This window comes from Cimex lectularius, unplaced genomic scaffold, assembly GCF_000648675.2.
Source record: "Cimex lectularius strain Harlan isolate CLEC.00 unplaced genomic scaffold, Clec_2.1 scaffold125, whole genome shotgun sequence".
In the NCBI taxonomy this organism is placed as follows: Eukaryota; Metazoa; Arthropoda; class Insecta; order Hemiptera; family Cimicidae; genus Cimex; species Cimex lectularius.
Window position 1 is genome coordinate 1,145,627 of NW_019392662.1, and position 15,717 is coordinate 1,161,343.

A 15,717-nucleotide genomic window follows, 5' to 3' on the forward strand; every position below is an offset into this window, starting at 1 on the left:
AATCTTCATAACATTTGGTCAAAATATCCACAAAAACTATATAAAACTAAGGAAATATCAAACGTCTAAAAAAACATTTGAAAAGTATCTTTTTTTCGATTTATCCAAACCCGGTAACTGTCGATCTGGTCAACATGTGCTCATTCTCTCACAGACCAACCTTCATTACCAACCTTTGCTCTAATAGTGTTGAATTTTAATTGTATAGGTGGTGAATCAATTACACTAATTAGGGGACATTGGAAGGCAATCGGTTTGGGTGTCTGACGCTCGTTAGCGGTTCTGGGTTCGAATCCTATGGAATTTAATTGGGAAAAATTTGTAAATTGCATTGTCAAGTGGTTTGAGAAATCGTCGGCGATAACCATCTAGTTGGACGTTAAGTTCTTCTCTATGACAGGAATCACTTTACTTGACTTACTTTAATTACATAATGTAAGAAGTATAAAACAACGAGTTTAGAATTTCAGCATTATTAGTTGTTAGTATTGTACGATTCGGAGAGTATTTACTAAAACAAAACCAACACCGATAAATATTTTGACCTTAAATATCATCTTGGTTAATACAAATCAGTCATTTATGACTCATCGCCCTATGTCATTTTGAGGAAACAATTCAATTTCAATGTATATATTTTGAATCGTATTCAGTCTGTAGTTATTATTATGAATCCATTTATATTTAGTAGTCTAATTGACCAAATTTTTTATTTGAATCAATTATTCTTTTGATTTAAGGTCTTGGATGAGATGAAAAAGTTAGTGTCACGAGTCAAGATAGCTCAAGTGGGTAGAGCAGCGGCGTATTAAGCCGAAGGTCGTGGGTTCGATTCCCGCTCGTGGCAGTAACTTTTTCATCTCAACAAAGACTTTACATAAAAAGAATAATTAATTGAAATTATTATTATTATTATTATTATCATTTTTAAGTTAGTTATTTTAAAAATTAAATATCTGGTATCCTTCCTGGTACCCAATATGCCAATCTTCCAGAATTGCATTCATATTTCATCCATTATATTCCGCAAAGTTGTCTCTGATTCACCACGAATGGACACAAGTGAGATTAACGATATCTATTACAAGCTCTGCATGCAAGGTTGTCATTGAGATAATTTATAATGGATTGAAGTACAATTTTGTTTAGGATGAAACTTAGAATGCGTATTGCAACATCTCAGATAGGACTTTTTAAAATTTATTTGCAAGTTAGGACGTTTAATAATGAGCTTCCAAGCATAAAGCAACTGGATTTTACTTTTCTGCCTTGTTTAGTCCTTATATGTACTGTACTGTATATACCAGCACTTTATATTTTTGTACAGCTGTTATTGTGGTGATGATTAATTGATTTTGGGAACTGATGTTAAATCTTATTACTGTTTAATAGTAAACAAATTATGTACAAGCTGGCGGTAGGTAACAAAAAAAGTAAAATAAACAACAGCATGAGACTTCGTGTCTGCTGGAGTGTCGTGGCTGTATCTATCCACCTGTCGAAAATTGAAATGCCGGCACGTTTGATGCTCTCGAACGAACCGGCTCCCCGTGTATAAACAAAAGTCGAGACCTGGAAAGTACAAGAATAGCGCTCCAGTAATCTAACTTGGAGTACATCCAATATTAACGTTTTACTACCTCTCGGCCGCGGATCGTTAGGGCGAACGTGTTCCAAAAGGAAGTACGGCTGTAAAAGAACTTCAATCGATTTACCTCAGTTCGAAGCCCGTTCACCAACAACACCAACAACCAAAACGTATTTTAGCCAAGCCACGTTTCATTTGCAATTTGATGGTAAACTTTCCCGATATGTTGACGTTTTCTATTAATTTGTTGTTTCGGTTCGTTTGGCCTTCTTATCCTGGTTGATTTGGCATGTCAGACGCATTCCGGCATTTTGTCGTATTTAGTGCTTGGTCAGGGTTATAAACAGGGTGAGGCGAGGCATCAAAGCCACCTCTAAATAAGATGAAGGATCTAAACACGTCTGACAGACAAAACAGCGATGATATATATACCAAATGATCGGAACCGACCAACATCCCGCAAACTTCAAGAGAAAAACTCACGCTCATTTGATTTGCTAGACAAAAATAATTCACATTTACCGATAATTACTATATTTTATTGACCTATTATGAATATTATACCACCATAGGTGTCGGCAGCAGTTACAATAATTTTTTAAAATTAAATTTCTCATTACAGTTTCATTAATAATGTTCACTGTTATCAAATATGTAGGCTTGAATATTATATTTTTATGCACATTGGTGATCATTAAGGAAACCAACCTAACTTTAAAGCAGAAATGAAATTTAGGTTCATATGAAGTAGATTAAAATGTTATTTATACTATAGTATCTTACATGACACCAAATTATTTGCAATGTTTTTACATTAATATTTTTAAAAGATGCTAATCTAATTAAACAGCCAAGAGATCAGTTTCAACAGTTTTATGACCTATTATTATGGGAAATTCTCTTCCTATGTTTGTTACTAAAACATGGCCTGCTCTTTTTACGGAAAAACTTGCTACATTTGTCTTTAAATTTTTTATTTATTTTTTTTAAATTTTGATATTGGTGGATTTCGTACTTGAATACTGTAGCATGAGTATCATGATTTGTATTCACGGTACACTCACGCATCAAATTCTCTACTTGATACACTCTGTATTTTTATACATGTAGAACTTGTTAAACACTAAGTCTCATAAGCATAGGTTTACATGGGTCTTACTACAGCTCTATAAATAAAAAGTACAGTCATTGTGGAGTCAAAAGATATATTGTTCAGCTGTGAAAAAGTAGTTGCTTAAAAATTTGTTAACTTAGAGTTTGCAGTCTGTGGGGTGATAGACATCTAGTTTGGCCGTTTCACGAACAATGGGTCAGGGGCATAAGCAGGGGGAGGCGAGAAACCAAAACCCACCAAGACGTAGGGCCGAAACGTGTCTGACAGACCAAAACAGCTACCTTATACATGTAACTGATCCTTGTTTATTAAGGTCGAAGTTTTCTAAATAATCTAACGTCCATCTTATTTGGATTGATTTTCCGTTTATAGAGAGTAAAAAGCCTGCTCATTTTTTGTAATAACCTTGTTTAACCTGTTCACCATAACAGTAAGAAGTCAAGATGAAATTGACCAAATAATTAAGCCAACAAAGCTATATTTTAGAAATGATGAATGGTGGAGTGAGTGCGGTGTTCAATCCTTTTTAAAAAGATAGTTCCTACTCACAGTAAGTTGCTTTGCAACGATAACGGATTTCGAGTCCTTAGCTCATCATCAGTTTGTAGAAATTCTTCAACCTGATGATGAGCTAAGGGCTCGAAATCCGGATTGTTGCAAAACAACTTACTGTGAGTAGGAACTATCATTTTAAAAAGCTATATTTTTGTTCGTTAGTTTACAAGGCAAGGCAAATCAGGAATTGTGTAGGGCTAGCACATAATGTTGTGAAACTAGCGATTTTTTTAAGATAATCGTTTTACGTTGAGAGCTTTTCAGTTAATATGTTTATCCGTTTTATCAGAAAGTGACAAATAAATTACATATCAGTCTGTATAATTGTACCTTTTGATGTGGTGAAACGAAATTTAAACTCCTCCGGCGTTAGTATGTATATCGTTTTGTTCAACAGGTTTTGTCATTTATTTTATTCAAAGCTCTTAGTAGGTTTGTAGATGTAGGAAATCCTTAGGGTTTTTCTCATAACATTAGTAACTAATGGATAGTATTTACCATAAACGAACGTGCTATCGATACCACGATGTTTTTCTCACCAGGACTTCTTGGAATAGGGTCTGAAAATTATGCGTCTGTATCGGCCGGGGGTTAAATCGAGCGAAGCAACCCTGACTTTGTTTAATTGCTGTGCCCAAAGACCTTTTTCAAGAGTGGGCGTTCCAATTTTAGCCCTTCCAATTCCATTTTTGGGCACTATTTTCGGATTTTACAAGAAACCCGACTTGGGTCCTTGAGTGTTTCACAAGGGATTTTAACGTTTATCAGCCGACCATTATCAACGGATGAATTTATTTGTCCCCGCAGTCGTTTAAAAAGCACATAACATGATTTCTTTCATAAATTGTTACCAAGGTCGATCCAATCGTCTTTCCACTTAACCGCTTTCACATGTACTGATTTTTCATCGGGCTGGCTTTCTTTTCTTGTGTTTCGCATCTCGATTTGTTTCTGTATCTTCTAATTTAGTGAAACTTTTCATTCCTACCAAATCTATTGTTTTTTTGTTTGCTTTTGTACAAATAAATAATTAAAAACTCCATTCCTTTGAAACCCATTCTTACAGAAAGTATTAATGATTTGTCTGTAATTTATACAGAAAATTAAAGCTCAAACTTGAATATACATATTGTAATAAAAAATGGAAATAATTTTATAAACACAAGACACGACTGTTCTTCTATTCTCAATGATGATTTGTATTTACAATAAAATAGTACCTCAACCATTCCATATCTTTAATTTACCATTGATTTGGAGGACTACGCATTTTTACAGTTGTTAATTAAGTGTTCATCCACGTATCTTGTCCATTAGCCCGACTAAAAAGAAATATTTCAGCTGTTACTGTCTCTTTTTGAAAATAAATCTTTTCGAAGTATTACTGATGTATGGAATGAAAATTGGGTTAGATGTCGTTCAAATGGCTTAAAAAAATCTAACGTAAGATGAAGTGTTATCATCATTTAATACCTTTTCATTTCAGTAAGTAAAATATGCTTCTGAATGCTATTGAATTTAGGATAAAATACAGATTTATGTATACTTATAGCACGAAAAGAATCTGATAAAGCGTTATAATAGATGAAAGAATAATTTCCCAAAGATAATCCCTTTGATATAATTGGGATGTTGCTTTTCGCCTTATTAAATCCTGGCTTAGCAGTTGATGGGAAAAGAAAATTTGTTTTGTGGGTATTGGAGTGATTTGAATTGACCCTATGTGACCTGGGACGTTGAAAGAGAAAGTATATTACTGTCATTGTACAGATGAGTGCAGTGAAATGATGAGGGGGAATTCTTTTCTTATCCTCGTCCAATACACATTCACTAACAGATCTATTTTATACAGTTAAATTGTACAAAAATATTCATGAATCATGGCTAAAAAATCAAGACTGACAGACGTCAGCGATTGTCAGCTTAATAATTGTTTTAAATAAGCGTGTAAATGAGTAAAACACTTTGGTGTTATACAGGAAACGCTCAATAATACAGGATAAAACCCCTGAGGGGAACCCACGCTATCGTAGATTGCTTCATCCGTCTAGTCTTGTCTTTCAGTGAACTCAATTTCTTTTTGTTTTATTTCAATCTTTTAGGATCTTTTAATGAATCCCTTTTATCCATAGGATATTGATATTTATAGAATTTAGTCACTGTAATGAACTTACAGGATGTATCTGTCATTAGAAGGAAATGGGGCGGGCATTTCCTTGCTGGATCTTTTTCAAAACACTTCCGAAAAAGAAGCTTCCGGCGCGGGAAGGACTAAGCCCTCTTATCTATGTTACTCGCCGAAGTTCATGCATTTAATCAAACCTTAAAAACATAAAAAAATATGAGCCGTTGAGTTTTACATATTTTTTCTGTGATTCCTATTATTCAAATTTAAAACGTTAATAGGTATTAGGCATTGGGCCAGACTATTTCCTCGAAAATATTGTAAGCCGTGCCAAAATATTTCTTTTTATCTGAGGATGTTAGTCAAACGCTGTTGTGACTTTCTTTGGGCTGGTAAAAGCTTCCGCATACTTTCTGAACGAATATAAACATTAACGAAAAACAACAACATTTTGTTGACCATTATATATAATCTTAACCTAATTTTATTTGTATTATAATGTTTGTCATGGCATAAAAACAAAAAATGGACACTAATGGTCATTAATGAATTTATTGAACTTATTAATAATAATTGAACTTGATTACTTATTGTTTGGTTAGATTCAATTTCGCGGAACAATGAAACTTAAAATAAATTAATAAAAAGTTAAGATCTATTAAAACCTCTACTATGGCCAGTGAATTACGTTTCCAGTATTTTTTGGTTTATGTCACAAAAACATTTCCATGTATTTTTTTAAAATAAAAAAGTTTATTTAAACTTAACCAAATATTTAATTTGGCGTTTCGAAAATTTACACCCATCATCAAAATTTTATATAAACTTTTAATTTATTGTTATCCATATTATATTTTAAAAGATATGACCATCTTCCATTTGTCAACAAGCCGCATGGAAGAAGATTACATTTTAAGTAGTTTGCAGTATTGTGATACATATTTCTTCTTGAGGTCTGGGGGTGATGAACGTGGAGTTTGGTCGTTTCCGATAATTCTGTTATGTGATCCGTTATCGTTCTGGTATTTTGACATATTCAGTGGTTAGGGGTGAGGCAAGACAAAGCCAATTGAAGATGGCGAAAAGCCTTAATACATCTGACAGATCTAAACAGCTAGGACGATTAGGTTAAAATGCTAGCCAATAACGTTTTTAATATTGCTATTGAGATTTCATCGTGAAATCTGAAAGGTGTGGTCCCATTTCTTCATTTTGTGATACTTTAATTAACTATTATAAACATGCATTTTTGTAACTCGCATTTCGGCATTTTCATTTACTGGTCACTGACATAAGCACGGCGAAGCAAGACAAAACCTCGGGACAATTAGACATGTTCTAGCCAATAATTGCGATTGAGATTTCAGCTTGAGGTCTGACAGGGAATAAGCCTGGCAAGGCAAGTCAACACCAACTGTAGATAGCGAAAAGCCGGAACATGTCTGACAGGTCTAAACCGCTAGAACAATTAGATCAAAATGGTCTAGCCAATAACATTTTTAATATTGCGATTGAGATTTCATCTTGAGGTCCGAGCGGTGATGGCCCCATTTTTGTGATACCTTAATTAATTATTACAAACATACATATATTTCCTATCATTTTAGTGACTTCGGTATTCAGAGATATAAGGAAGGTGAGGCAAGGTAGCTAAAACCACCACATAAGATAAACCGAGTCTCACAGGCTAAATTAATCCAAAAAACCAAAGTTAGACAATAGTAATAGTCAAAGTTTCACAAAATGAAGGAACGGCAAATGTTATTGACAATTTCGAAATAGATATTGCTCAATTAACTCCAGGCGATCTGGAAAGGGTAATAAATGTTTCCGATCTCATCTGAGCTTGTGCCCTGCCTGTCATTGTTCCTATAAACCGCAGGAAGAATAAAAAACCCAAGTATAAATCAAGATAATTACCCTTATGCCGATACCGCTCTATTACTTTGTTAAATGAGCCATGTTTTGAATAAGCCGAACTTTATTTGTTTCAGATCTCTACATAGTCAGACGGATGAGACAAGACTGGAACCATCATCTCCCGGTATGTAATTTTTCTCTCGATATATTAATGTTAGTCTTATATTACTACATAAGTATTGAGCTAATTCTGAGCAGACTGGTCATTTGTCAATGGACTGGTGGACGAGTCTCAAGCAAGGTCTGTTATAATAATCGCCTTCTTTCATGCGTTGCTGTCTTGATTTATTTTTAATTTCGAATGTCCCCGGAAAGTCTAGTCGATCCACCTACACTTACCTTTCTTCTAATTGCTAGTTCAACAGCATTGACAAAAACAGACAAGAAGATTAGAAATTGTGCCAGTTTGGCAACCGCAGGCCAACGTTTCATGCCAATTTGACTAGTGTGCACTAAGATAAATTATAAATGTTATACAGTTTATTCGATTATATTTTTGATCTTGCAAATAGCTCTGCTTTTTCTTCTACAACTCAATTGGTCATTCTCTTGTTTTGTGTGTGAATTTTTCTCCGCCTGTGGCATTTGGCCGAAATGGTTTTTATCCTCATCTCTGAAAAGGCTGTTAACAATTTACAAACTTTAGGGAAATTGCTTTTGCCGAGTTATTTCATTTTGGGGTTGAATTCGACTTTCCCAACGTCCTTATCTTCTAAACCGTGTTAGAAAAAAAAAATGTCGCAGACATGCATTTGCCCTTCCAGGTTAATATTTCAAACCCGATAACTGAGAGCATTAATATTTTAAAGATACCGGTTGTGTATGTTTTCTCATTTTTGTAACGACAGAGACATTTTAGTCTTATTTATAGCATGTTAAATTATGAAGGAGCGCCCACAGATCATTGTTTCCATAATTTATCCAGGAACGAAATGAATAACGGACAAATATAGACAAGACTTCAGAACATTCGTTCCTCCCTTGATCTTCTCCGGCTCTTGACTAATTAACCGAATGAAGTCGGTCTAATTATAATCCAAGTAAAAACACTGTAATATTTGTCAAAATTAGTGTTTTTTTTTAAGTTCATCGGTCTAAAACCTAGAAGGTTAAATTAACATGCTATAAAGGATTCCTGCATAGCTGAGGGTGGAGGACATTTATTTTTATTTATGGAAGCCACGATACTCGGAAATTATTCGGTTTTGTGTGAAATTGTCAGACTTTGAGGATAATATGCTACCAGACCGCATAAGAAACCTTCCAACTTTCAGACGTCATTACATAGTTTCTTTCAGAATTGCTTCGACTGTAGATATAATCAATATTTTGTTATTAGTGTGTTGAAAAATCCGCGCAAACTTTCTCATTTATAGTTTTGGAAGCACAAAATGTCGCGTGTCTTGGTATTGGGCTGTCGGCAATTGGACGATATTAAAAATCTCCGAGGGTTCTCATACGGTAGAGGTTTTTCGCCTTTCCGTCCTGGCCAGTTAAATGTTGTCAAATGGATGTTAGTCATCATTTGAGTTAAGAGAGCTCATGTTATAATAACGTGACTCATCATTACATGGTGTCCTCGCGGCTTAAACGCAACTTGTACAATTTGATAAAATATACTCAACATTTTTATTGTAATAAGTACGTAAATAAGGAAAAAAGTTAACAATTTGAAATGTAAACAAAATTTCATCCTGATGGGTTTCCTTTTTAGTTGGCCCGGCTGAATTTCTCTTGAACCAATGACGCTATCAAAAATAAAAAATAAGTGTTTAATTTTTGGTCTAGTTTCAGATTTTTACCTTTTTATGGAGACAAATTAGACAGGGTACCTCATGCCCCGTTCAACTTCAACATTTCAAATACTACACTTCCTGACACATTATTTTAGAGGATTTTTTACGCTGAAAACAATGGTCCAATCGGGCTTTAAATTGGTCCAAAATTAAAAAGTTTGGAAAAATCAGTCAGTTGGATTCCTATTTATTAATCACATTTCATGTTCGAACTGCCTGCCTTGCATAAAGATGCAAAGATTTGCTCTTTTTAACCACTCTTCACCAGTGCTAAGATGGACTAATAGAGTCAGTGGAGATGGATTGACAAGCATTTTCTGTCCTTTGCCCGCAGGTCTTGATTGTTGTTGTTGTGTCTCTCATGTGTTATGATTAGCGTACACACTGTTTTTTTAAATGGCCCTAGAGAAAATAGTCAAATGGAGTTAAATCGGGTGACCGAGGAGGCCAGCAGATCGGGCCCTGAGGTCCTAAACACCTATCCCGGAAGTGACGATTCAGATAACGTCTCACTCGCAAAGAATTGTATGCGGGGCATCCATCAAGGTGGAGAATCATTCTTTGTCGTTGTTGCAGAGGAACATCAATAGTGTTGGTAAAACCTCCCTCAAAAAATTGAGGAACCACCATTTAAATTATTTTCATAGAAATAAGGCCCAATTATTTTATTTCCGAAAACTCCACACCAAACCTTGATTGTGACCCACCTGATGATAAGAGTACGAAATTCTCGGATGTTCCAAGTTCGAAAATTTCAACCATTTCGTAGGCTTTTAGAGGTGAACTTGGATTCATCAGTCCATAGGATGTATGGAAGAACGTTTTCTTCAGACTCCCAAATCGACATTTGTGCGAGAATCAGTCCCGAAGCCCCTGGACAAGATGAGAGCGATACGGGTTAAAATTGTAAGTCCTGGTTACATCTCTTATTTTACGGTTTGAAAAACCTACAACCTTTCCAACGTTTCGGAGACGGAAAATCGGATTTGCGCGAACATGCAGTAAATATTCAGCTCCTCGTCGGTTACGCTGCCGGTTTCTTGGTGATAGAACAGCAACAGATCCGATATTGCGAGCAACACAAATAAACGTTTTGTGATTTACTCTGGGGCGATCAGGAAATTTATCGGAGTACAACTCGACTGCACGATGCGCAATACCACCACTACCAAAGAAGCAGTTGTACATGTGGAAAAATGTGTTCTTCGGTTCATTTTGTATAGAATACTGAATGTAACGTATAGGTACTATTGTAAAATTTATTTGCAACCAAGAATTAAGATTTGCTCTTGTAATGCGAGTTTGACAAACAATGACACAATTTAAACAATAAAGGCAATTAATGTTTACTTTAAAGTAGAATCAAATTATTGAAATTAAGAACCAAACAAGCGAATTGCATTTTTTCAGATGTTTTGCCATAACTGTCATTTTTGGCCAATTTAAAATTCGGTGGCACATTTTTTTCAGCGTAAAAAATCCTTTAAAAAAGGGTCGGATTTGAAATTTTGAAGGGCCTGAGCTACCTATATGCCTCAATGTAACTCTTAGTTTGTTGTGTAGATGCTTTTATGTTTTCTTATTTTTCTGTATATATGTTAAGCATGCAAAGTTTTGTCTTTTATGCAGGGAAATTGAAAGTAATAACTTTCGATACCAGTAGGTAAAAATATATTTTATTACATATTGCTGACCAGTCGATGACCACCTTACGTGATAGTATAATAATTGTTTTATTTATTTTCAAAAAGTTCACAAACAATTTTAATGCTGTGACTTATTGGGGTGCTTATTATATTGAATTGATGAAAAGTTCCTAATGTTATCTACAGTAGTTTGTGCAAATCTTGGTCTCATTATCCATGACATTTTGGTTTATTAAGCGTTTGGTGTTTATTCATCTTCATTGATGGGTTTTGTTCTCTGGCAGCATTACTGAAAATGGTGACATACCAAAACCCGTTTTACTGACCAAACCACCGAGGGTAAGCTAAACAAATGAAATTTAACATATAGTGTAAAAAATTTTGAAGTCCCCATGGCATTGAAACTATAATTTGGTTTCCGATCAACCTCATAATCCTATCTTTCATGCTGTTTTATTCCCATATGGGTTTTGTTGTCTTGCCTCACCTTGCTTATACCCTGACCAAGCACTGCACGTGGTGAAATGTCGAAACCCGTCACACTGCCCAAAGCGGCAAGAAAAGACATTTTACAATATAATATTACTAGTAAGATTATTCCTGGCGACTGTGAGTTATTGAATCTGGTTTGTTTTCCATATCCATCGCGTTCGGCCTGCTGTTTTATATCCCTGACCTACTGAAGATGGCGATAATCTTAAACGCGTCTGAAACAAAACAGCCAGCATAGGCTGAACCAAAATGAGCGGAACGTACCATACAGTTTTTTGGTAAAAATATCCAGATTATAAAGACAAGAAATGTCAATTGATTGATGAATTATTCGGATTTGCCTTACCTATTTCATATTTTCCTTTCATAAACGAATTTTCACTTGAAAAAACATTAGTTTTTCTTCTTTATAATCTTAATTAAAGCTAGTTTAATTTTGCCACACCATACAATTATTTCTGCCAAATGACATTTTTTCTAAAAAAAAATAAAAAAATAAAAACTCCATCGTAGACACGGTGTTTTCGTACTCAAAATATTTAAGTTAGCACAGATGTATAACTCATCTTAAACATTTAATAGAAAACGCAAGAATTTATTGCCAAAAACATTCGAACAAGTAAAGTCATATGGATTTGTAAGTGTATGTAAAAAAGTCGATAACAATAAGAAACGAAATTATTACTTCTTTTAAAAGATGAGTAAAGAGTTAAGATAATGTACATTGGTTGACATACACACAGTTCGGAAGAAATACGACATAAAGAAATATTTAATTAGTTAAACTTGTATTAATTAATTTCCCCTAAAATAGTTTTGTTTTTGTATTTATCATGATTTATTTCGTAGAAATTACTTTATAAACTGTAACTACTATAAATAAAATTATTGTGTGATAGTTGAATGTTCTTTGAAAGCTCTTCAGATAAGACATGATAGAAAGATAAGAGGGATGGACGATTAGTTCCTTTGGTTTAAAGGAAAAAAAAGTTGACGGTACGTTTTCCATCAATTCGAACTGAAAAGTAGACTTTGAGACATTATGTTTGTTTAAACTTTATCGGATATACACGACTTCAAAATTAAATTGAACTGACAGTAGTAATTAAGAATTAAAGAAAACCAGGATAGGTTCGGTTTATGTTAATGGAGCGATGTTTTGTTTTCTGTTTTTATTTACAAGAGATTTGTCCCCTTAGGAAATACATATTTTTCCAACGGCTCGTTTGATCGTGTCTATTGATCGCGAGCCTCGAACACTAAGGTCATAAAGCAACCTTTCCAGAGATTCAACGACGTTCAGGAACACAAATCCAACACAGATTAATTTATATTCGCGCTGTAAAAAAGTGTAGCATTGAAGTCTGTTTGTGACACAAAAGAAAGGAAATGACGTCTGTTTTGAACCATAACAAAACTCCTTTGTCACAACTTTAAATGAAGAAATGGGGCATAGAGTCGAGGAGGGCGGGATGTGACCGATCAAACAAAACATGATAAGTAACCCGGCAGTCGTATTTATAAATAACTCACTGTCCTCAAAGAGGTGTAATTAGTTTTAGAGATACACGTTTCTTTATATTAAAAATATAACAAGGTCCTCGTGTTTCGGATTCAATGTCGTGTAACTTGGTAAATGTCGTAAATAGACACAAGACAGGCGACAATATAAACAACAGCCAGTTTAAACCATTTGCCAAAACCTTGATGTACCGCCTTTAATAAGTCTTTAGCGTAAAATGCGTATAGAATTTATCGCGTGTCCTGACGTCTATTTTAATTTTCTCGATCTTCGGGCTTTAATTAATGGCCGGATTTATGAAACAAACGCTTTATAGAAATAAATTACGCCGATGGTGTCTGGAGCCGGATGTCGTCATACGCCTAGCTGATGATGAACAGCGTTTTCTTTGGAACGGTTTTATGTTTCTGTTCGTTTTTAACCCGGCGATGCATGTGACAAGCGTTTCCTCTCTGTTTCAAGTTTCTTAAATTGAACGACATTTCTAGACTTGCAAATAAATTCGGTTTTGTGTACAATTTGCAGAGCGAACTGACCACGCGACAAGAATCATTTTGATTTACGGGTTTAAATTGTCATTAATTATTGTGTTTATTTCAAACATAAACATTTTTTGTATCTTGGTCGTTTCCAGTCATTTTATTTGCCTATCTTTGCTTTTGTGGTATGATATGAATGTTAGGGCATTTTATCAACCTCACTGGTTTGTGTCTTGTGCCTCTACCGGCTTATCACCCCCCTTACCTCAAATTTTTTTCCACAACTATGAAGTTTCGTCGTTTTTTTGGAAATGCTGCCGTGCCCCTCCCTGCTTATAATTCTCACAGGCTGCAGGTTCACAATCCCGCAGCAATTCGGCCGTTTCCGATCATTTTGTTCTGCCTATCTTCGCTTTTTTGGTATGATATGAATGTTAAGACATTTTATCATCCTCACTGGTTTGTTGTCTTGTGCCTCTACCTGCTTAGCACTCATCGATCATTTTGATTATGCTATCCTCGCTTTTTGGTCTGCCCGACGCGCCATCTTGTGCCTGATCAGGATTATAAGCAGGGGGAGGCAATATTACTGCTTACAGGTTCATCCCGGAGACATTAAGAAGAAATCTCACAACTATGAAAATCGATTGATCTTTTCCGATCATTTTGTTCTGCCTATCTTCACTTTTTTGGTAGGATATGAATGTTAAGGCATTTTATCATCCTCACTGGTTTGTTGTCTTGTTCCTCTACCTGCTTATCACTCCCCTTACTTAATTTTTTTTCACAACTATGAAGTTATGCTGCCGTGCCTCTTCCTGCTTATAACTCTGATAGGCTTCAGGTTCACAATCCTGCAAGCAGTTCGGCCTTAGGTTTGTGGTCTCGCCTCGATCTGCTTTTATCCCTAACCAATCTACAGGTTTATTATCATGCAGTCCTAAGGAAGAAAGTCGCAACTATAAAAGTAGTTTTGTCATTCCGGTCATTTTGGTCAAGTTGGAGCAACCAGGATAATCAGACCAAATTGGCTGGAAATGCCTAAAGAACAGTATGGTCTATCAGATGCGTTTCGGCAACTTCGCCACTTTGGTAAGTTTGGATATGCAGGGTGAGGTAAGACAAGAAACCTTAGCGATAAGGATGGCGAAATGAAGAAACTTGTTTGAAAGAAAGAATCAGCGAGAATACCAGTTTAAAATGATCGGAAACTACAAAACCTCTTTCATAGTTTTGAAACAGTACGAACTATTTAAGTGTAAACTAATACTTTAGGCCACATTAGTTCAATTTACTTACATTTTTAAAATAATTATCAATAATTTTGACAAAATATTTGAAAAACAACTGCAATTTGAAACATTTATAAGAAATAGTTATATTTCTTCCTGAGATCTGCGGAGTGAGAAATCTTTATTTTGAGTGTTTCCAAACAATTTTGTCTTTTTATCCTGGTTGCTCAGTTGTGTCGAACCTTCAGCGATTGGTAAAGTTGTAAGCAGAGTAAGGCAATATTACTGCATACAGGTTCATCCAGGAGACATCAAGACGAAATCTCACAACTATGAAAATCGTTTGGTCGTTTCCGATCAAGTTGATTCAACTGTCCACGCTTTTTGGTCTGACCGACGCGCCATCTTGTGACTGATCAGGGTTATAAGCAGGGGAAGGCAAGACACCCAACATCACCAGTTCCATTTCGCCGTCTGATATGACTGAAAGAAATTTTATTTTGATAAACATTTCATAAATGTTTTAACTGTTTTTTTAAATATTTTTTTTATTATTATTTTTTTTATATATTTTTTTTTTATTGGCCTTATGATCTTGCATATTAGCCATGGTACGAATTCTTGTGTGTTTAACTGTGTTCGATTCTGTTGATAACAAATCTCAAAAGTATGAAAGGAATTGGGTCGTTTCCAATAATTTTGGTCTTTCAAATGTGCTAATTATCAGACGCTAGTGACACTGTGTAGTAAATAATTAGATGGATATATTTAATATGTAGAAAAAAAACTGTATCTGATTAAGATTAGACAATTAGCTATTGAATCGTTGTACAAAATATCTAATTAACGTTCTGACCAATCTATGATTAGCCAAAGTTAGATAAAATATGTATAAGATACATGTTAATATTTATGGGTGTAAGTTGAAAAAAAAAGTCTGAAAATTATGCATTATTCAGAAGTCTTACTAGGATAGTTATTTAAGTGCATTCCGAAAATAATTGTGCATTTTTATAATTGTAATTCGGTTGTATCAGATCATCCTGGCCGGCCTACCTTCGTTGATTTTATCTGCCCGACTCATTTAACCATCTTCCTTGGCGGGTTTTGTTGTACAGTTATTAAAATATAATTAAAAAACATGATTATTAAAAGTGCTTAACAAAAAGTCGATTTAATGCTTGAAAGTCGGGTGTAAAACTTGTAAATCTTTTTGCTACACTTGCAACAGACTAATTGTCCAACTGT

General features: G+C 34.8%; 1 protein-coding gene across 7 annotated transcripts in view; it reads left to right on the top strand.

The window, feature by feature from the left end:
• The window catches only part of LOC106668745 (centrosomin), a 57,576-nt gene that overhangs the window by 13,808 nt on the left and 28,051 nt on the right, over positions 1 to 15,717 (top strand). For all 7 annotated transcript variants that reach the window (XM_014397767.2, XM_014397775.2, XM_014397776.2 and 4 more), the window contains exon 2: positions 7,377 to 7,426. In XM_014397767.2, the coding sequence (XP_014253253.1) occupies positions 7,377 to 7,426 (50 nt within the window). The remainder of the gene's footprint in view (positions 1 to 7,376; positions 7,427 to 15,717) is intronic.